We start from the raw sequence: 21,886 nt of genomic DNA on the forward strand, positions 1-21,886 counted from the left end.
AATGAGATGAAAACTTATCTCCATGGCCATCACACAAGATGTTATGTTTTGTTTTTTTAAACTCTGATTATTGCCACAAATACATCATCTTAGCTGTGAGGAATAATGTTGGCAGCATCATGCTGTGGGGATGCAGCAGCAGGCTCTGGATCCCCAACATACAGCAAAAAGCTCCACTTAAAGACAACAAAGAGAATGTTCTGGAATGGCCTAGTCAAAGTCCAGATCTCAATCCAATATACAGATTGTGTATTCAAATCAAAAATACTTTATATATATGCATACCAAAGGGAAATTAAACATTGTTATAACTCATATCAATAAGTTACTGTGGATGGTGCGGGTGGGAAGGATTTCCAGTAGCAGTCAGTCTTGCAACGACTCTGAAGAAGCCTCTGATTGAAGACTGTTGCTGTATGACTGTCATAATATGCTAACACCTCAATTTCTGGGCAGCAGAGATGCTAACACACAGTAAGATGTAAAGAGTGACACCATCAGTTAAGCACTGCTAATCCAGCTCATTTGCTTTTGCCACACCTCTTTAAATCTCTGTCTGGCAATTAAGTGGAAGGGATAGTTTGAACTTCCTTCTTCTGTCTTTCCTCTGCATCCGTCAACCCTCTGAGATTTGAGGTCGTAGTTCAGGGCTTGTTTTATATTTTGATTTGATGATCAGCTGCTCCCAGTTGTAAAAACAAAACCTTGTTACCACGATTACACATCGTCACAACGGCCCGAAAGCAAAAGCGTAATCCTTCCAGCTGCACAGCATCAAAGAGGGAATAATTGTACAAAAACAGTCACAAAAAGTCAACAGAAAGGACAAATCAGAACTAGCATAAGATAAATACTCCCACACAGATATTTTATATTTCTTTTAATTACACAAATTAATTTTTGTGTACTAAATTAAGACTACTGAACATGGTTTAATTTCTGACAGCAGTAAAGCAGTGAACCATCTAGCATGAAGAAAGAGAAACTTCATGTTTTCTTCTTGGGAGAGGGATATAGGTCAGAAAAAAAGAAAGTTAGAGGACATTAATTACCACTCTCTACGATAATGTCTGTAAAGGAGGAAAGAAGGACAGCAGCGAGGAGGAGCCATCGGAGCCGGAATAAACACACGGAGAAAAACCAGGAGGATAAGACGAGATAGAGGGAAGACGGATGGGTGAGCTGGGTGATGGATGACAGACCACAACGTCAGCAATGTTCGTAATTAGACCACCAAGTCTGCTCGTGTTTACGAGCGTCTGAGGATGTGCTACAGAGGGAAGGGAAAAAAGAGGCGTTTTATATCTTCCAGTTGTTTAGATACTGAAAAGTGATGCTTTAAAGAGGGAGAGCAGTCAATCCTCATGAGTGTGTTCGGCAGAGAGCAATAAAGCAGCAAGGTTATACGTTTCACTTCTGGGGATTTATCTGCTTAATCCTCCTGTGCATATCTTCTTCCCAATCGCTGCTCGGTTGGTTAATAGTGTGTATTTAAGTCAGGTAAGATTGAGAAACAACAAAAATCAATTACGTCCAGCAGCCGTCCTAAACCGCTCTCCCCACGTTCTCGGTGTTTTGTCCCCGCCTTTTTGCTCTGATTGGAGATTAAACATTCATTAAATCAAGAGCCGGAGCAAGTGACCTAACCCTGATCTACAAGTCTAATGGTGCTCCTGAATCTCATTAGGTTTTCCTCCATGTGTTAGCGGGTGTAAACCCTGCTATGCATGTTAAGGTTAGCATGTCGGGCGGTGGTAGTATCTCATTAGAGACAGAAACGTGTGACAAGCCTCCTGTGCGCAATCATGCTTTTCTAAATTACCGCATTTAAAGCGTGATTAAACAATAATTATTCAAGCCCTGCAAACATTAACGCAGAAACAGACGTGTTCAGGTGAATTTGCATTTCTTTTTTTACATGCTAATGACATTTCAAGTAAGGAAAACTAACAAGCAGGGCTGCGTGTGGCAGAGTGGCAGCGCCTCTGTGTTTGTTGGCCCATAGATGGAGGCTATTAGCCGTCGATGCAGCTGTTCAGGGTTGGACTTCTGACCCCACGACCTTTGCTGCATGTCTTCCCCCACTTCCATTTCTGCCACTTTTCTGTCCAAAATCCTGCTAATAATGTCTGATAGTGCCACTAAATCTATACTAAAGCTGTTAGTGAGCACTAATTCAGTTCAATTTAAAAGTACTTTATTCATCCCAGAGGGAAATTAAATGTTGCAACTCATTTCATTGAAGTATCTTCAAATAGTTGTGGAGGGTGATGTTCCAGTAGCAGTCAGTCTTGAAACAAATCTAAAAAGGCCTCTGACTGAAGACTGTTGCTGTATGACACATTCATGGCTGTCACATGTTAAGAGCTAAATGAATGTGCTGAAAATATGAATGACAAAAATCCCAATGATCCTGAAGTTACAGAAAACGGCAAGTGTTTGCTTTAACTTCAGAGTAATAACTCATGAATGTCTGTATTTTGAATTTTAATTTGTATTTTAAACACTTCATGCTTACGCTATTGCTAACCTCTGGAGCGGTGTGAGTAATAGTACGTTCTAAATATCATCTGAAAAAAGTATCCTAACCTACATATGTTAAACAATTAAATTGTTTCAGTTCCGTTTTGACTTAAATGTATTGATTTTAATTTGTACTTTTTATTGTTGTCTTATTTTGTTGTTAGTTCCCTTTGGTTATTTTGTGCATAAATACCTCTGTTTGCTAGCCTGTTTTTTTACGCAATAATTGGACAAAAAGAAAATTTTTATATTTAAATAAATATTTAAACATGTCAGTTTAGGAGAGTGTGATCAAGAGGTAAGCAGAAACGTAAAACAAAAAATAAAACCACCCATTTTCAGCATCATCCAGCTTCATGTTCCTCATGTTTCCAGCAGCAGCAGAAAGCTGATCCAAGCAGTAAACTCATTCAGACAATCCCTATTTATGCTGCCTGCTCAGCAGCAAATTGCAGATAAAGTTAAAGAGTTGGCTGGTGAACAAATTAAATATTTAGATGTTAAAGTCTCAGATTATTCCAACGTGATATATTTTTGTGGAGTGTTATTTCTAGGAGCACGCACAGGTGAAATGCATTTGGCTCTGACCACCCACAGCTCTAAAAGCCCGACATATACACATTTCCAGCTGTCTTTGTTTTGCCCATTATCCATGAGGCTTTTACTTCTGCTTGTGAAATGGAGGATAATCAGATTACTTGCTTTATCTAAGAGGTAGTGCTCTTCCTCTCAGCTCACACGCTCCTTGACAAACACACAGTAATGCTTTCTTTTATCTGTGAATTAGGACAAGTGCTTCATCCTCATGACCATTAGCCGTTTTAACATTAGCTTCTTTGTCTTTAGTAATGACGCTAATGCTGTACAAGAAGGGGAAGCTTGTTTCCACTCAGAGATAAGTACTGGTGATAAGGATAATGGACTGTGTTTGGGATAGTGATGGGAATCCCGGTGAAAGCTTCTTGCAAACTTTAGCAAATTCCATGATCTTATCTTTGTTTGGGTAATTAAAGGTTCAAGGCTGCTTTAAGGTGTTAGGTTAGAAAACAAAATCCCGAGTTTTGAACATCTTTCCAAACACCATTCAATCCATCATCTGAAATGGAGACAACAAAGCTGCAAGACAGGACGAGTATTAGCTGTGCATTCCACAAATTTCATAGAAAAGTGGCAAGACGACAGCCATTGTTGAAAGAAAGCCGTAAGACGTACAGTTTGTTTCACAAAGAAAGTGTTCTGGTCAGACGAAACCAAAATTAAACAAAGTGGCCAATGTACAAAATGCCACATGGTGTGCAACTAAAACTACCCGTAAACACAACACCCGCATCTCGAAACGTGGTGAAAGCGGGAACGCTTTTCTCCAGCAAGAACATGGAAGCTGGTTGGAGATGATGGAAGATGAATTGAGCTAAATACAGGGTGATGCTTTACTTAGCATAATTTGGCAGGGAGAAAACCTGCTAGAGGCTGCAGAAGACTTGTGATTGGGTAAAGAGGTTCGCCTTCCAGCAAAACTACCCTAAACATACAGCAAGAGTTACAAAGCTTGGTTTAGAGCAAAATATTATAAATGTTTTAGAATGTCCAAGATTTAAGATTTCGTTCACAGACCGTTCAAAGAAGATTGAGCAAAAGTTACAGTTTCTATGCACAGCAAGCAGAGACATACTCTAATGTTTTACAGCTGTAGCAAAATGTAGTTTTACAAAGCATTTCCATCAACGTTTTTTTTGAAGCATCACATTGGAAAAGTTTCCAAAATTCGAAATAAGTCCCTCAATTTCACAAAAACGTTTTTACATCAGCTTGAGGTGGTGTGCCTTACCAGAGGTACAAAACTCTGAAAACTTTCAAAGTTCAGAGTTTTGGGGGGATAACTTCACAGTTTTTCAAACTAGTTTGCGACCTCTACATCTTATTACGTCAAAATCTTACGAAATTACGATTTGCGTAGCTTGGTTGATTCGCTCCAAACCAGTGGATGGAAATACGCGAAATTGGCATTTTCTTTCCTGCAATATTTTAAAAGTTTGCTCAAAATTTGCAAGGCAATTGGATGGAAACTTATCTACTGATTTGCATGGGTTGAATAAAAATGCACGGCACACCTTTGAAGTCAATGACGAAGTCAGTGATACAATCTGCTGGGGGGATTTTTTGACAGAAACTACTTTGAATAACTAGTTAAGCATATTGTACTGTGAATTGAATTGAATTGAAATTCATGGTTTTAATCTCATAAACCGTTGAAAACCATGCATCGTTTTCCTTCGATGCCACTAGTATGAGATATGAAATCCCAGTAAAACTGACAGAAAGTTATGGAGCGTTCAGGTGTTTTAATACTGGGGGAAATTAAATGCAACAAAAACATGGCTCTAGGCAATTTGAACCACTCAACAGTATATTCTGTGAAGGTTTTAAAGGAGCGTGAGGTTCCTAAAAGGACTTGTGATCCTTGCAGTATTATGCATTCTTGTGCCCGTTTGTTGACTTTATTCGACACTGAGGCCAGTCCCCTAATCGGTGCAAACTTACATAAAAGTTCTGCCGTCTGTGGAATTTCCCGCTGACATCAACGACACTGACAGCATCCACTGTGTCCTCGCTTGTCAGCATGTCTGTGTAAATATTAATGATGAATGGCGCATTGATGCCGTTTGAGATGATGACAAATAGGACATTGATCATCTGGTCTGAAACAAGGGCCCTCGCCACACCAGAGGCTGTGTGACCTAATTGCTTCAGAGTCACTTCTGTTAAAGTGATGCGGTCGCAGCGAGCATTAATTCAGACAGACGGCTGAAAAGGACGTGAAGATGAGGGAAGAAAAAGCTCTTTCATCTGGCTGTCAAAGGAGAGGCAGAACAAGAAATCATTCAGAGATTTGAACAACTTACAAATAATGCAAAGCTTTATCTGATTACTTAAAGGTAGAATGATGCTCCAAGAGGTTTGACTTTTATTTATTTTCTGAGCAAATCTCTGAAAGGTTTATTAGCTGATTCTAGAATCTCTTTCATATTACATTCAGATCCTTTTGTTTAGCTTTGAAAATGTAAATTTAGGTTTAAAAACATGTATTGTTCCCGCTGGAAGTGGGTGGGATACCCAAGTCCTGAACTGAAATTAATAATCTGTGGTGGGGTTCGGGATTATGGTGAGCTCATTGTCAAAAATAAACCATCAAATTACCAGTGGAAACACGTAAAAAGCTGCTTAGCAAACATAAGAGGAATATCGTCGCAACGTACTTCTCAAAGTCTAGTATTGTAGAAGCCGTTTGTCAGATGGCCTTAAAGTAAAATTGAGGGTTTTTTTTTAGTTGCGTAGCTTGTATAGAAACTAACATGAATGAGCAGCTTCTGATGGTGGTTCTTTCAACAATCAATGAAGCTCTGGTAAAACTTAAGAGCCCACTGCACTGAACCCCATAGAAAGCCTCCTGGTTATTCCACCAAATATTGATTTCTGAACTCTTCTTGAGTTTAAACATTAATAGTGTTGTTTCTAAATGAATATGAACTTGTTTTATTTGCATTATTTGTGGTCTGAAAGCACTGTAGCTTTTTTTTTTGTTTTGACCGTTTCTCATCTTCTGAAAATAAATACTAAATTTTTACTTGGAATTTCGGAGACATGTTGTCAGTAGTTCATAGAATAAAAGAACAATGTTCATTTTACTCAAACATATACCTATAAAAAGTAAAATCAAAGAAACTGATCCTTTTAAGAGGACTCTTAATTTTTTTCCAGAGCTGCATATTTAACAGTATGTGAGATTTTATAAGTTAAAAAGTTGGAGATGCTGGGGATTGAACCCAGGACCTCATACATGCAAAGCATGCGCTCTACCACTGAGCTACATCCCCTGATGGGAATGACAAAGTGGTCTCTTAATTATTTTTCAGGGCTCTATATACATATATTGTTGAGTTTTTGATGCTTAATGGTAATAATGAATAATTGTGAGAACTACAACACAGAAACACAGAGCAAATTCGTTATGAATATTGAAAATTTTGGGTTTTATTATTGTACTGGATCCTGTTTCTCTCTCAAAGCTAGAAGAAAATTGGCATCAGCAACATTCGTACCACTCCTGGATTATAGATTTATATATGAATACTTTCGGACATGATTTCTAAGTTACTTTTTTGCTCTTAAAGCAAAAAAGTAACTGTAAAATGTAATGGTGAGACGAACTAGTTTAGCTTAGTTCAAACACAATCTGGGAAAAAATGAATTTCAGGGCAGAAAAGGACACGCAGACTAAGTGAGGACAGCAGCTGTCTGCCTTCTTTGAAGCACTTGGAAAAAGAAGATACAAGTATGCTTGATATCAGAGAGCCACATGAAAGAGGAGTGAGTTACACAGAGGGATCAGAGAGCGGTGAAAATTACAGAAAATATCAGCCACACAGAGGCAAGGAAAGTATTTTGATATAGCAGAGGAAATTAATCACTTCTGTCTTAATAAAACCACCAGATGTCTACAGACTCTACCAAAAAGAATCAACAAAACATCACAGTGGATTGTATGTTAGTATCTGAGATGTTGATATAAATAAAACAAGGGGCTCAGCACGACTAAAAGAGAAGCTAAACAGAAAGGTTTGGACAAAGTGAGTTTCAATAATAATCCTGAAGAAAATGGAAGAATCACAAAAATCAGAGTGAAGTGGGACTGTCCACATGGACTGGATCTCATGCTGTCCATGTGTAAAGGATATTAAAAGTGATCGATTATGCTTCCTTGAACATGTTGGCCGATACTACACATGTTGATTACATTTATTGCACAAAATTGTTTTTAGATAATGAAATTTTTACAAATATGGTCACTTCTGCCTATTTTGAGCTCTTTTCAGCTGTTTTCGGGAGTTTTGTCACTTTGAACCCAAATAATCTGCTGCTGGCCCACAACTCAACATTTACACTCACGTGTAAAAATGGCTGTAAACAGATGCTTCATACAACTGTACATCTTTGCAAAGAAAAGCAGAAGTGGAGCCTCCTGCACAATCAACAAGAATGCAGCAGGTGCTTTCAGAATTGGAAGTCGACAACAAAACATTTTTCTTTTCCAGCACCCAGTGGACAGCACACACAGCAGTAAAATCAGCTGACCAAATGTGCTGGAGCTCAGCTGGGGTTGCTAGGTAACAGGCTGGGATTTGCTGGGGTTGTTAGGTGAGGAGGAGAACCTGCTGATTTGTGACGTTATATTCCAGATATTTTGCAAATGGCCCATTTTCTGGACACCAAAAAACATGAACTTATTGCCAAAAACCGGCTGGATGTTTTTTTTTAAACACTTGGGCTGTTTTTAGAAATGGAAGTAAAAAATTTTGCAAAATGTGATGTCGCATAATTCGTCCCCTTTAACATAGATTCATTTCTTATTGCAGTAGCTAATTGTCAAAGTAAATTGGGTTTAATATGTTTTTAAGAAACATTTTATCCTCCATTTTGGGATGCGTTGTGTTGCTCTATTACATAAAATACCAATAAATTATGTTTAATGTTGGTGACAAAATGTGGTAAAAAAAAATAAAAGCAGTGTGAATACCTTTGAATACACTGAAGTATCCAAGTAGAAGTAGGAACCTAGCTTACCGCCCAGCCTACTATTTTCTTTTTGTAAACAAACTGTGACAAAAAAGATTTTTCAATTTTTCTTCAGTTTTCCAAAACAATAAACCTCATAATACTTCAGATTTTTAATTTTTTTTTACATTTTGCCTCATAAATCTTTAAAAGCAAAGGACTTTTTACGCAAGCCTGAAGTAGACAGGTAAATAGAGAATAGCAGACAGACACTAAAGCTACACCTTCTGGATGTTTTATAGCTGTCAGTCTCTTTGAGAAACGTTTTAGTTTCTCTCTATACCAACCATCTGTCCCATCCCCAGTGTAAAGCAGGAACCAAATCGAAGCTGTTTCCTTTGCCAGCTGAACTACGACTGACACCCCACCATGTGTCAGACAGCCTCTGTCTTATCTCCTTAGCTATATTCTAGATCTCTAATGTATATTTTCTTGTGTGCCAAGCAGAAAATATAAAAGACAAAACAGACTGACGGACAGCTGAGGCGTTGACACAGGTGAGAAGAGGACATGTGGATGTTCGTCATGACGCAGAGCAGCCAGCCAGTTTCAGTGACGGGCTCAAATCTGGTGCAAACAGAGACGCTGCTCTCCATCTGTGTGGCCACCTGCTGTTCTGTTAATGCAGAGGTGTGAACAGCCTAACCTTGGCACTGACCGAATGTGCACGTAACAAATAACTTAATTACTGTTAGTGAGAAAAAAAAAAAAAAAAAACCCTCGTTCTAACTGATTTCGTAGCCAAGCATACAGTAGAAGGGTGTTTGTGTGTGTGTGTGTGTGTGTCTGGGTAGGGATTTGCCTGTGTGCAACCACACACTGAGCCGAACTAGCTCACTGTGATAGAAAATTGACCAAATGAGAGCGAGAAGACAATCCGAGGTAAATGTCTGCCGGTGTGCGGCTGCAACAGCAGATGAAAGGGAAGCGGCTGGTTGAAAAGCGGAATTACGATTTAACACGGAGCCGGAAGAAAAGAACGGCGTTAATCAGCACCTCCCAGGACGAGGATTCACTCAAGATGAAATGAGAAGGTTCAAGTTCAGGAGTGGATCCAGCAAAGTCCCTTAAAGGTGTTGGAACGCTGTAACCGTGACAACACGTGATGACGCAAGTAATGATGTAAATATTTATCCATCAAATAGTCAGAACCAGCGTTAACCGACAGCACAGTTGGCAAGTGAAAAGCGCTTTTGATGGTGCAAGTAGGTTTCCTATTAAAAAGGACTGAAATGCAACAGTAGTTCACTCAGTGTTTTATGATGACACCTGTGCCAAAGGGCCTGTAGCTAGTGGAGGAGAATGAGCTCTGCATGTAGGTCCTGCTTTAGTCCCCAGCATCTATTGTCACCAAAAGTCTCACTTAATTCCTATTGATATAGATTGGAGCCTAAAGACTCCGCTCATGCATATTTAATAGATGTCAAAAGTTATCAAAGAAAATCCCAAACAAGCAATTTAGAAATTTTAAAACACTAGAAACAAACACATGGTATACTGTTTCAGTGTCTCTTCTGTTATACTGTGTACTTTTCAGAAAGGTTATAATTGTTTATGTTGTTTATTGTTGTGGTTTCTTGGTTTTGTTTTTTTCTTTTTTCGTAGGTTTAGAGGCAGACTAAGTCGTAACGCTCCTCTTGTGAAAATAAATCTCACTTAGCAAAGAACAATAGCAAATTTGCATGGTGTGGAAATTTGATTTGTATTGAAAGTGTTACATGCTCATATAGCAACAGTGGGGATGTAGCTCAGTGGTAGAGCGCATGCTTCGCATGTATGAGGTCCTGGGTTCAATCCCCAGCATCTCCAGGTTTTTAGCTTTGATTTTCTCAAGTTTCCAGCAGAACCTGGGGATGATAATAGTCTTTAGCTACTTTAAAATTCCTGTGGTTTGACCCCAAAGTATGAAATGTCTCGCAAAAGGGATGTAAAAATGCTAATTTAGCCTCGCCTGCCCTGAAGCAGCAGAGAGGTCCATCCCAGGAACAGCAGACCTCGACTCAGGTTACTGTCATTTAGTGGACGGTTTTCTTAAACCTGGTCAGAATTTGAGAGGCAGACATCGGCAAATCAGATAAAAAGTTTCCAGGGCACCCGGAGGAGCTGATCTTTCTTGAATTTAGGGGATAGTCTTGGTTAGGGCACTTCTTGGATGTTGAATGGGTGCCTGGCAGACAGGAGTGGTGGCCCCAATAATCAAAACATGGGACCAAAGCTGCTTAGAGTCTCTTAAATCGTTTTGATCATGTGATGATTTCATGTGCAATTAATGCAAAACATGAAGAGAAAATGGAGAGACCAAGACCTATTTAGGCAGAATGTAGCTGAAAAGATTTTCACAAATAACTAAAGTGAAGAATTATTTCCTCCAAATTGATTTAGCAAAACTGATAATACACTATTTATCTAACTCAGCACAAATAATGCCTTGTGATCTAACAGATATAATCCTTCTGAGGTTCACTAGAGAAATGGCAGATTAACCATCTCGACCTGCTGGGTTGCGCTGTGGTTTGTTACTTCCAGCAGGGGATGTAGCTCAGTGGTAGAGCGCATGCTTTGCATGTATGAGGTCTTGGGTTCAATCCCCAGCATCTCCAACTTTTTAACTTGTAAAATCTCACATACTGTCACTTTAAGAGCAAAACAGTAACTGTGAAATCATGTCCGAAAGTATTCATATATAAATCTATAATCCAGGAGTGGTACAAATGTTGCTGATGCCAATTTACTTCTAGCTTTGAGAGAGAAATAGGATCCAGTACAATAATAAAACCCCAAATTTTCAATATTCCTAACAAATTTGCTTTCTGTTGTAGTTCTCACAATAAAAAATAATTAAGAGACCACTTGATTACTTCCATCAGGGGATGTAGCTCAGTGGTAGAGCGCATGCTTTGCATGTATGAGGTCCTGGGTTCAATCCCCAGCATCTCCAACTTTTTAACTTGTAAAATCTCACATACTGTTAAATATGCAGCTCTGGAAAAAAAAAATTAAGAGACCACTTAAAATGATCAGTTTCTTTGATTTTACTCTTGTTCTTTTATTCTATGAACTACTGACAACATGTCTCAAGTAAAAATGTAGTATTTATTTTCAGAAGATGAGAAACGGTCAAAATAACGAAAAAGATGCAGTGATTTCAGATCTGAAATAATGCAAAGAAAACAAGTTCATATTAATTTAGAAACAACAAAACTAATGTTTGAACTCAGGAGGAAGAGTTCAGAAATCAATATTTGGTGGAATAACCAGAATGTTTTCAATGGGGCTCAATGCAGTGGGCTCTTAGTTTTTTCCAGAGCTGTATTTATTGTATTTTTTGTTAAATGACAACAGTTTTAGAGACTTACAGACTTACTTCATGAGTAATTAATCCAAACCTTAAATTAATAAATTGGAGTGTAGAATCTATTGATGGCATATACAAAGTATTACTTTTTACAAGCTGTTATAGTTTCGTCCGTTCTTGAGATCAAGTTGATAAATCTAAATAAAAAGTTTAACAATTTTAATGACTCAAAACAACTAATCAATTTGAGAATCCTTCTTTCCTAAGATTGAACTATAAAATCTTTTGGACAAAATAATTACATTAAACTCAATTTGAAGCTTTGCAATCTAAAGTGAACTGGATCTGTGTGACAACATGATTGTGATGTAATGCAATGAAATGGGTTGATTTGCTGTGAATTAGGATCGAACTGGATTCTTCAGAGTTGGATAAAACTGATTGTATCTGTTAGTCTTCCAAAGTGCCAGGAGATAACACTCGTCAGCTCATTAAAATCGTATTGAATGGCCCACAGTAGCCCATTCACACATCAGCACTTAACATTCATGAGCTGACAAGCTAAAGTCTGTCATGGATATTTGCATCCACGTATTTGACTCCTTCAGATAATGTCCGAATAATGTCGGGCAGGGTGCAAATTATGCTGTGACAATCAATGAGGGGGGCGGTGGGTAGAAGGAAGGATGCACTTACCTAAAAACTTTGGAAGTAAATCTTCCTAAGACAGGTATTACAAACAATATAATCTTCATCTAAAATCTACAAAATTCAACTAATAATAGGTCTTCAGAATATTTATTTTTATTAGCTATTTTTATAAGAAGTGTTTTTCTTGGCCTTCATACAAACAAAACTATGTTCAACATCCACTGATGTGGTAAACGCCTAACTCTTTACCACTGTTTGAACCAGATCCTATGAATCTTATGCCATCTTGTCAGCGTAACATAATTTAGCTTAATAATAATTTTCTAATATTTATGAAACAACCAATTAATAACTTGTCTCTTGTAATTCATTTTAAACATCAAGGACAACGAGTCAATGCTTTCCAGTTTCAGACTAACAAAGTGACTTGGGGTTAAAGGGAGTTTAATTTGAAATAAAGTCTACAACTAGATAATAAAACGAAGCGCCGTAGATCTAGGTTGAAACGTCACAAATCTGTGGTAATACAAGAGAGATAAAGCAGATGAAAGGATAGAGGAAATTAGATATTTTACCGCAAAGTACAAAGGAGGAGGGGGAGACATAGCGGCAAAGAGCTATCCTGAAAACAGGAGGAGGGAGTGGAGGAGGAGAAAGCAATTAGACAGCTGGAGAGGAGAGAGGGAATCTGCCGTGGCTTGATGGGGAATTGCACACGCTGTGAAGTGGGGTTTGATTGAAGAAAAAGTGAAAATCATGAGAGAAAATCGCATTGGCTCAGAGACCACACACTCAGACGGCACTCTGACATCTCAAGCACAGAGAGACAGAGATGGGGAACATGTGCAAGAAGAGACAGCCACGAGTCATGTGTGGAGGACACACATATGAGATGTGTGCAACGTGATGAAAAAACCCCGCCAGAAGTGACTGTGAGTCAGTGCTGTGGCTTGAGAGGAGTGAGAATGAGAGGAAAAGGATGAAACAGGGAAAAGAAGGAGAGAGGATTAGAGGTGATATAATGTGCTAACAATCCGTTTCTGTGGCAGGACACATCCAGGAATCGCCTAAAGAGTGCCAGCTTAAAATTTACCCAAGATGTGACTGCTTCTGCTTAACGCTAAGAGGTTTTAGGCAAAGCTTTCAAAGAAATACCACAAGCCCCCACGTTAATTGCTGTAATAAAGTAGACGCACTGAGTGATTACCACTGCTTTCATAAAATGTGATTACCTTCATTTTAAATACGGCGCCAAATTCCTTAGGATCAGCAATCCACACAAACTGCAGACATAAGATTACAAATTTTCTTTGATAAAACCGTCAGGGTGAAATAGCACTCTGGATTTTAAGATCATTTATTCATCATTTCTCCTAAATTTACAAAACTTAATTGAGGGAAATTTGGTCAGAAAATGAAACTAAGGAAAATCTGACTAAATGTCTTTATGGAATAATTATAAAACAATAGAAATGTTGCTTCTTTGAAGACATTGAAAGGCCACCTCAGTTCTGACTGTGGTATAGAAATTCTAGTTTTGTACATTTTGACACTAAGAGGCCTGTTTAAGTTACACTGCGTTCAAGTTGCTGCCCCTTGTGGGAAGTTACAGAAAATGCCAATATGCTGATCTCACTTCAAGGTGTGAATGGTTGTGAAACTCCCTGAGTAAAAGAACAAAGACTGCAGTGTTGGTGTTTGGTAGGTGAGACCAGGGGAAATCTCTGCGATTAGAAACCTTTATCTCCTGGTAAATGCGTTTACACTCCAGCCTGCTACAAAAGATGCTGACATTCTGCTCATATGTGAACAAGTCTAGACCAGAAGAGCTCTAACCTGTTGTTCCTTGTTTGTCTTGGAAATTCACATCTGTTTTCACATTTTGTCACATTGTAAAAACAACCTTCAATGTACTTTATCAGGACCTGAGAACCTGATTTAAAAGGAAGTGAAAGGGAAGTGATGCATGGTGTGGCTATTCAGAAACTAAAAAAATGTGGTTCTGGAATTGTATTTAACTCCAAATACTCTGATGCATCTAAACAGAATCCAGTTTAAACCAACTTCAGAAGTTACCAAAGTAAAAAAAAACAACTTTTAAATCATAAATGCCATAATTCATCTGTCACTTTTTTTTTTACAAAGATGGGATCCAGCACAGAGAGCCTGCTTTGCTTGGATGACATCCTGGGTTTAATCCCCAGCTGAGCTTCTCATTAAACACGTTTAAGAAGTAGACAGGCTAAAAGCAAAAATATTCAGAAATTGTCAAATATCTTAAAAAAAAAAAAAAAAAAAAAAATCCTTAAAAAACAGTAATCTGGTGCAAGCAGGCAGATTGAAGTTTGAAAATAAAGGGTAAGCAGCATAACAATATTTTCACTTTCTTCTTTTATGTTGTCAATGTCAATTATTGCCACCTACTGGCAGAGACAGGTATTAGGGAGCTATGATGGAGGTTTCTGCAGGAGGGGATGTAGCTCAGTGGTAGAGCGCATGCTTCGCATGTATGAGGTCCTGGGTTCAATCCCCAGCATCTCCAACTCTTTGGCCAGAAAGTCAAAGCTTAGCTGCAGCTGCTGTTAATCCACAACACGAATCAGCTGCTCATTTTAACCACAAATCTAAATTTAGACGAAGTTTATTCTGAACACGAACATCGGATAAAACAGTTAAGAGTCGCGGCGTTAAAAGCCATTATGAATGCTGTGGCGTACGTTTCATAAACGTCAGCTCACTTATGTTGAAAGATCAAACAAAATTAGGAAAAGGAGCAATTTATATGGGATTAAATGTCATTTGTAAATGCATCATTCATAGGAAGCAGCTGCTGTTTATTTTAGAGTTTATAAACACTATAAATATTAAAAGCCTTAACAGCAGGGAATGTTTAAGAAAAAAAAAAGGAGTAATCTTTGGCTGACTGTGGATGTAATGACTACGTTTTTTTTTTTAGTTTTTTTTTATTGCTGTTCCCAGAATTTAGATGTTTAGCGCTGTGTGGAAATGACAGGCAAAGCTCAGCATTATCTGTGTGGCAGCAGGAAGCTGGAGCTGAGAAGAGACGATGGGTTGTGCGCCCGAACACATCTGAGCCGTTCCCTTCAAGTTCCTGTTGTCTCAGCGCTGACTGTTTACCTTCCAGCTAAAACCAAACAAGTTTATTCATGTGAGACTGATGGGTGCATTGATGGAGAGCTGATCCACAAACAACACATAATGTAAAGACAGCCCGTTTTGGAGGGTGCGTAAATAGACCAAAGAGTGTGCTTTTGAATTTGGATTAGAGGCACATGCATCTGTGGGCTAAATGTAAATGAAGCTGTTATGAAAATGAAACGCATCTGTCAGAGTGCTGATTTGAATAAGCTTTTTTCCAAATACAATATGAGGAGGAGGAGGAAGCGAGAGTTAGTTAGCCGGCTGAAATGGATGAATCTCTGAACGACGACACAAAGGGCTTACGATTTCTTTCCGTTTCTGCTTCTGCTTCGCAACCAAACGTTTCAGATCATCAAGCAGATCATGATACGTGACAAATATAGCCCAAACAAATACAAATGATCTGTTCAAATTATCATTTTATTTATTATCGGGAATTACAAGAACTGTACAAAACACTCTGACTCTTTGTAAGTAAAAAACCAACTGATCCCCTACACGTAATAACTGGTTGTTGGAAACAAGTCACCAAACATGGAGAAGCAGCATTTAATTTCACTGCTCCTCAATTCTGAAACAAACTTCCAGAAAACTGTGAAACTGTTGAAACACTGAGTTCCTTTAAATCAAGGCTAAAAGCCCATTTTTTGCCTCAACTTGCCTGTTGCTGACATGCATTATTCAAACAAACTTGCTGTCGAATTATTTGGCATATCAAGTGTCTGGTGGCAGATTTCCTCAGGAAAACTTTTGCAGAAAACAAGACGTCAGAGTTCATAACGTTACGGCTGATCAGTGGGCTTTTTGCAGAAACTATCAATTCAAATGAAAGCTATAATTAAAATATTAAGAGGAAAAACAAAAACACCTCACAATGCGTCAAGTCTCCTACTAAATCGCTGTCTGCTTCGGAGGAAAATAAACCAACAATGATCTACGAAGCAAATCAGACTAGTGGTGATTTTAGATAATTGTTAAGATCTGCTTCACCAAGAAAATTCGGGCTGGAATGAAACTCATTAATCATTTAAGCTTGCCCCCGTTCCCAAGGCCACAGTGCTCTCTGGAGACAATCCGACAAACGAAATTTATCACTGTTGCCCCGGAAAGTGTTCCTGTCAGTGTGACGGCGTTGCTGTGGACGTCCTCCAGCCCCGACAGTGACTCGTGCAAAGATTCGTAACATCAACATCCGACCAGAGTTCATCGTTTTTCAGTCTGCAGTCAGGAATGTCGGCCTTCAAGGGGAAGATTTGCAGAATTTTTTTCATGCAGGATTTATTTATCTGTTTTATGCTCTGCACTTTGTCTCAAATTAAAACTCCAGCTCATTGTATAATTAAGGTTTATTGGCAATTTAAATAAATGTCACATGTTTTGTCTTCTAAAAGATTCACCGCGCATTTTTAAAATGCCTTTTCTTTCCAGCTGGCGTCATTCTTGGGTTTTATCAGGGCTGAATGTGACAATTCAGATTCCTTTTCAGAAGAAAGAGCAAACTGCAAACTTCCCATCATGTTTCTAATTTTCACGTTAAAAGTCATAAATTAATCTTATAAGTTTAGATCAGTGAAGATGCACAAGGAAAACAATTATATCTATAAATCTATCACTGCAACATTTAAACTTCCAACAGTGCCTTTGGATAAGATCCCTTAGCAGCAGTCAATAAAGAATATTTCCAATAAAGACACATATGTATGAATGTATGTATGCATGCATTTAAATGTGGTTTCATAAAAAAATCCCAGCACCACTCCAGAAAAAAACGCATCTAAACTCCACAAAACCCAGAGTCCATCTCCATTTTCCACTTCAGTTATTTCAAATACAATTGATTTATTTGACTGAGAAAAAGAACTCAGCAATTCTAATGTAAATATTCTGATAACAATAAATAGAAATGTGTGCTGGTTTAAGTAGCAGGAGAAATGTGATTTCTGTTTTGCTTCTACTCTCTCGATGCTACAAAAAAAACGCTGTTGCTAGTTACAGCGACAGAAAGGTTTAAATGGGAAGAAGTGGGACAAAGGAACACCCATTTCTGTCAGATGTTATGTAACAAGCCGAGAAGCAGACAGCAAGTTTTACAGCGTTGCATAACTGATCGAACTGTGTGAGGCAGGAAAAACATCACAACATCGTTAGTGTGATGGTTTTCATCACGTAAAAGTTTGGGGCAAAACAAACTTCCAGAGAGCTCAACGATTTCCTCATTTCATGATGCACTCGATTACAAAATTCTGTTTTCGCTTTTCCTTCCCTTGAAAATATCTCCAAGTCAATAAAGCAGAGCAGAAGGGCGATGGCTACGTGAAGCAACTGGCAAATAATTGGATGGTACAAACATCCCACCAACTGTGATAATATCAGTTATGCTGAAACTGTAAAAAAACACATTAGTAATGCAACATTATGAATGGGTTGAAACAGAAGCGAGTGTGAACGGGAGGGGCTTGGAAACATTTACAGCTAGCAGCGCCAGACAGCAACATTTAAACAACTCGTCTTGCCTATTTTCAGATACTATCAGTTGAAAATCCTCCTCTATGCGTCGTACCTTCAGTCACTGTGGCTTCAGGTGAGTGGGAGTCCTGGCTCCAGTCATTCGTTCCAACAATCTGGACAACCAGGAGCCGCCTGAGGGGCACCAGGTCGGCTCCTTTCAGCCCGCTCTCCAACTGATGAATCAGGCTGCGCCCCGGCTGGCTGGTCACCACGGTAACCTGAGAAAACACGGAGGCGAACCGATTCAAAGCAACTTATTTAGAAGCAATTCAAACCAGATGTGTTGTGAAAACATTAAAACAAACAAAAAAAGAAACTCCAAATATAATTTTGTCCTTATATTTAAAAAAAAATAATCTTAAGACATTTTACAAAACCAACTGCATCAAGATTATTAAGATTATTAAGAGTTTAAAGAAATGCAAGGTACAAGATAACCAAAACAGTTGTAGCTCATATATTTATTTAACATTGTTTACCTTTTTGCTCTCAGCTCAAACACTCTGGACAGAGTTAAAATGAACTCTACTAGATACTAAAGTAATAAATGTGAACTTCTGAAATTAAAGAAGAAAACAAAGAAAACTCCAAAACACCGTCATGCTTATTATTCCATTCCTAAAGTGGAAAAGCTTTTTTTGTTTTCATGTCAGAAAGTGAGAAATAGTTCGTCAGTCTTTTTAAACGAAACGAGTAAATATCTGGTTTCACCTAAATCATGCGCGTGGACAAAAACTTGTATTGTCTTAGTAGATTAGCGACAGGCGTGCAGACACTCATTCACAGGGTTATTATGCCTCTGTGTCTGGTAATAGGAGCTATTCATATCGGCTGATGTTGGGAACAGAGCGTCCCAGTGTGTCATCCACAAACTCCTCATCCACAAACCGCTGCGTCTGGAGTCTGTAGAGCATTAAAGTTTAACAAGCACAGATGGGACTGGTTCATCTTTCAACGGACTTTTAATCCCAAATTTGACAACCTGGAGTTTTAGCAACTTGTAAGAACATCTACACAAACATCATCACAATCAAGAGCTTTGAGTTGACTGAAATAAGCAGCGCTTCTAATGCTTTATAGATGCAGTGTGTTACAGGGCTTGATGTAAGATGACAGTTTTACTCTGTAGTTAGAATAGTTTTGGCCGTTTACACCTCCGCAAATGTCCGAAAGTCAGCCACTGTGTCTTCTGTTCTGCTGACTGACCGACCCGTCCACCAGGTCACGTCTGTATGTGAGCGGTTTGCAACAGTTGCCACACTGTTGCCAAAGTAGCCACTTTCTTGCTATTTTTAGCACCTTTTCAGACAAAAAAAAAATAAAAATCAGAATGTCAAGCTTTCTAAAGATTGGCGATCAGCCGACAAACTACAATCAGTGCCCCGCTTGCAACTGTTACAGTGAAACTATGCATGGTGTGGAAATTTGATTTGTATTGAAAGTGTTACATGCTCATGTAGCTCAGTGGTAGAGCACATGCTTTGCATGTATGAGGTCCTGGGTTCAATCCCCAGCATCTCCAACTCCTCTTTCTCAGAGGTCTGTAGTTATACACCGACTTGAAGCACAAATCATGACCTGCGGATTGGAAAGTAAAAATCTGAAACTAAATGTAGTTTAATTCAAGAGACTGAAAATCTATTGACGCAGAGGTTTCCCTTTCCTCAATTTTTTCACTTCCAGTCCTTATCAAAGAAGGGTAAGAAAAAAAACAGCATGATGTTGAACTGGAGCAAAGTTTTTATCAGAAAGATCAACATCTTTAGCCTTCAGGATAGAGCCGACAGTTTCAGCTCTAAAAGTTAAGTGCAACAAAGTTTCTCTCTAAGAAAGAAACTTTGTTTTGTTGAACTTGTGACTTTTCCAAACGTATGATTCATTGACTGGTTTTCCTCCGCTGATTTGAGAAATTAAAGCTATCCAGCAATACACTCAGAGTTCAATAAATCCCCTGCAAAAACTTTGCTGGACACCTGGCCTTTTCCAGAAAGTCTCCAGTTCAGAGGAATAAAAAAAGAAGACTACAAGAGCCTTTATGTACCTCCACAGATGCATTGCTGCAGGCCTGGTTGCCTGTGCTGGTGTGTCTGATAAACTGCTTAAACTGCTGCAGACTGTCCAGCACCGCCTGTCGCAGCAGATCGCCTCCTTTGGCTGCACTTTTGATGCAACTTTCACCTGGAATAGACCTCAGCTCCTCCACGCAGGAACGTAGCCTGGCCAAATTTCCACGGACCTGCTGTAAGCAGAAAAAACAGCCAGACTGAATGCGAATGGACAGAGAGAGAGAGAGGCATGAAAACATGCTTTTGTGATGTTCTCTAACCACAAATGGCAGCAGACACTCCGGCTGCCTGCTGATGGCGTAGAGGCTGAGTAGGGGTATCCTGCAGGGTCCATCCAGGCTGCAGGCCAGCGACAGGAAGTTGTCCAAGGCATCACAAAGCACCGAGCAAGTGTCTGACCAACCGGGGGGCAGTGCCTCCACAATCAGGACCCTCGCTGCTTGACGGGGCAACGAGGAGGACCAAAAGACCAAACTCCCCGCACTGGAAGAACTGGGTTGCCTCTTCCTGTTGTCCATGGGCTCCTGGAAGACAATGTGCACAACACACCAAAATAAATATGTAACTTTAAAGCAAAACCAAATCCTTTATCTAAAAAAACAGAAAACTAATCAGACTGCTAGAATAACACGTGTGCATTTAAGGAGAGCATAACATGAATTAAATTCGTTGGACATTTGCAACTGCATAAAGAATAGCAGAAATATAATTTGTTTTTGTCCAGAGCATAGTTACATTTATTGCAATAGTTGACACGGAGTAGTTTTGTCCTTTCAATTGGAATGATTTCATGTTTGTTTCATCATGTTGCCTTAAATTTGTCCGAGTCTCTGTGGCAACATTTGCTTGTTAGAGTTTAGACACATAAAAAAAACAAATTCACACCAAGCTGAATAAAGTGGCCAGGTGAGGCACTGAGCCGGTGATAAACTCTGGAAGAAGAATAACTCAAGGTAGTTTACTTTTTGTTACCAGGCTGTGTCATCATCAGTTAGGAACATGTCCAACAAAACACTTCAGCGATCAAGCTGAAAATAACTGACAGATAATATTCTCCACAAAGACTGAGCTCCCACCATCTGTCTTCGACTGAATCCCTGTAACAAACCGAACCACCCATGACGACCACATCAAACACCTTTCACCCTCACACCTTCCACTTGCGTCATCTTTTTTTTTTTTTTTTTACTCTTCTGTGAAGAAAAAGTAATCAGACTCAGTCCAGCTGAGATGTATGGTCTCTGCAGGCATGCCTGTATTAGGCAGATGTTGGTTGAAGTGGATTTTTCTTTTCTTTTCTTTTTTTTTTTTTTTTTTTTTTTTTAACGGGTATTACTGCATTTCACAGGCTGGGAAATGGTGAGAAAATTTCACAGTAGAGCACAATAGATACATGTCTTCTTATTTTATACATTAAGTAGGCATGCTAAAATCACTCAGTCTGTGGCTGGGGTTTTTGGTCCAATTACTCGATTTGTGATTGCATTAGTGGCTGCATCATCGCCTCAAAAATAGGTTTTTATTTGCTGTCGCCGGCTGCAGTTTCACATTTTTCATTTGAGGTCTGATAAACCCGGTTTTAACTAACTGACAACAAATACAAGTGTATTTAAACCCAAGTATTCTGCTGTGTGATGTTTCTTATTATTATTATTGTTACCTGGAGTTGACATCAAACCAGACTTAATAAAGTTAATGCTTAACTGACACATACAAAATTTGGTTTCCATTAAAAAATTGGAAATTATATTTGTCTTGATTTCATAATTAAAAAATAAGGCAATATAAATGCCTCTTTTTTCCAAGGCATAATATTTGCTGTTGGTGCTTTTACGGTACAATGTCATTTTACTGACATTGTACCGTTACAACGTCAATAATATGTACAGTAGATGGACAATAGTTACCTTTTGGCTGAGTAAAAGCTCTATTTAAAACACACACAACAACTAACAAAGGCAGAGATCATTTGTTAATTTTAATATCTAGAAAACCTTTAGGGTAAAGTAGTTTTTTGGTGTTTCCTGATAACTTTAAACAGTTTTTTGTGTTAACTGAAGGAATGAAT

General features: G+C 38.7%; 1 protein-coding gene and 6 non-coding genes across 7 annotated transcripts in view; 5 read left to right on the plus strand and 2 right to left on the minus strand.

The window, feature by feature from the left end:
* m1ap (meiosis 1 associated protein) overlaps positions 1 to 21,487 on the minus strand; it is a 33,996-nt gene extending 12,509 nt beyond the window's left edge. Inside the window, exons 1-3 of the mRNA XM_014985478.2 lie at positions 20,079 to 21,487; positions 19,794 to 19,991; positions 17,805 to 17,970 (exon numbers count right to left, since the gene is read on the minus strand). Of these exons, the coding sequence (XP_014840964.2) occupies positions 17,805 to 17,970; positions 19,794 to 19,991; positions 20,079 to 20,336 (622 nt within the window). The 5' untranslated portion in view covers positions 20,337 to 21,487. The remainder of the gene's footprint in view (positions 1 to 17,804; positions 17,971 to 19,793; positions 19,992 to 20,078) is intronic.
* Positions 6,327 to 6,398, minus strand: trnaa-ugc (transfer RNA alanine (anticodon UGC)). Its single transcript has one exon. It is a non-coding gene; the product is annotated as a tRNA-Ala (tRNA).
* Positions 9,874 to 9,945, plus strand: trnaa-cgc (transfer RNA alanine (anticodon CGC)). The gene has a single exon. It is a non-coding gene; the product is annotated as a tRNA-Ala (tRNA).
* On the plus strand, positions 10,665 to 10,736 carry trnaa-ugc (transfer RNA alanine (anticodon UGC)). The gene has a single exon. It is a non-coding gene; the product is annotated as a tRNA-Ala (tRNA).
* trnaa-ugc (transfer RNA alanine (anticodon UGC)) lies at positions 11,003 to 11,074 on the plus strand. The gene has a single exon. It is a non-coding gene; the product is annotated as a tRNA-Ala (tRNA).
* On the plus strand, positions 14,553 to 14,624 carry trnaa-cgc (transfer RNA alanine (anticodon CGC)). The gene has a single exon. It is a non-coding gene; the product is annotated as a tRNA-Ala (tRNA).
* On the plus strand, positions 19,203 to 19,274 carry trnaa-ugc (transfer RNA alanine (anticodon UGC)). Its single transcript has one exon. It is a non-coding gene; the product is annotated as a tRNA-Ala (tRNA).
* Positions 21,488 to 21,886: the final 399 nt, after the last annotated feature.

This window comes from Poecilia mexicana, unplaced genomic scaffold (genome assembly GCF_051168715.1).
Source record: "Poecilia mexicana isolate PSO_F unplaced genomic scaffold, ASM5116871v1 scaffold_18, whole genome shotgun sequence".
NCBI lineage: Eukaryota > Metazoa > Chordata > Actinopteri > Cyprinodontiformes > Poeciliidae > Poecilia > Poecilia mexicana.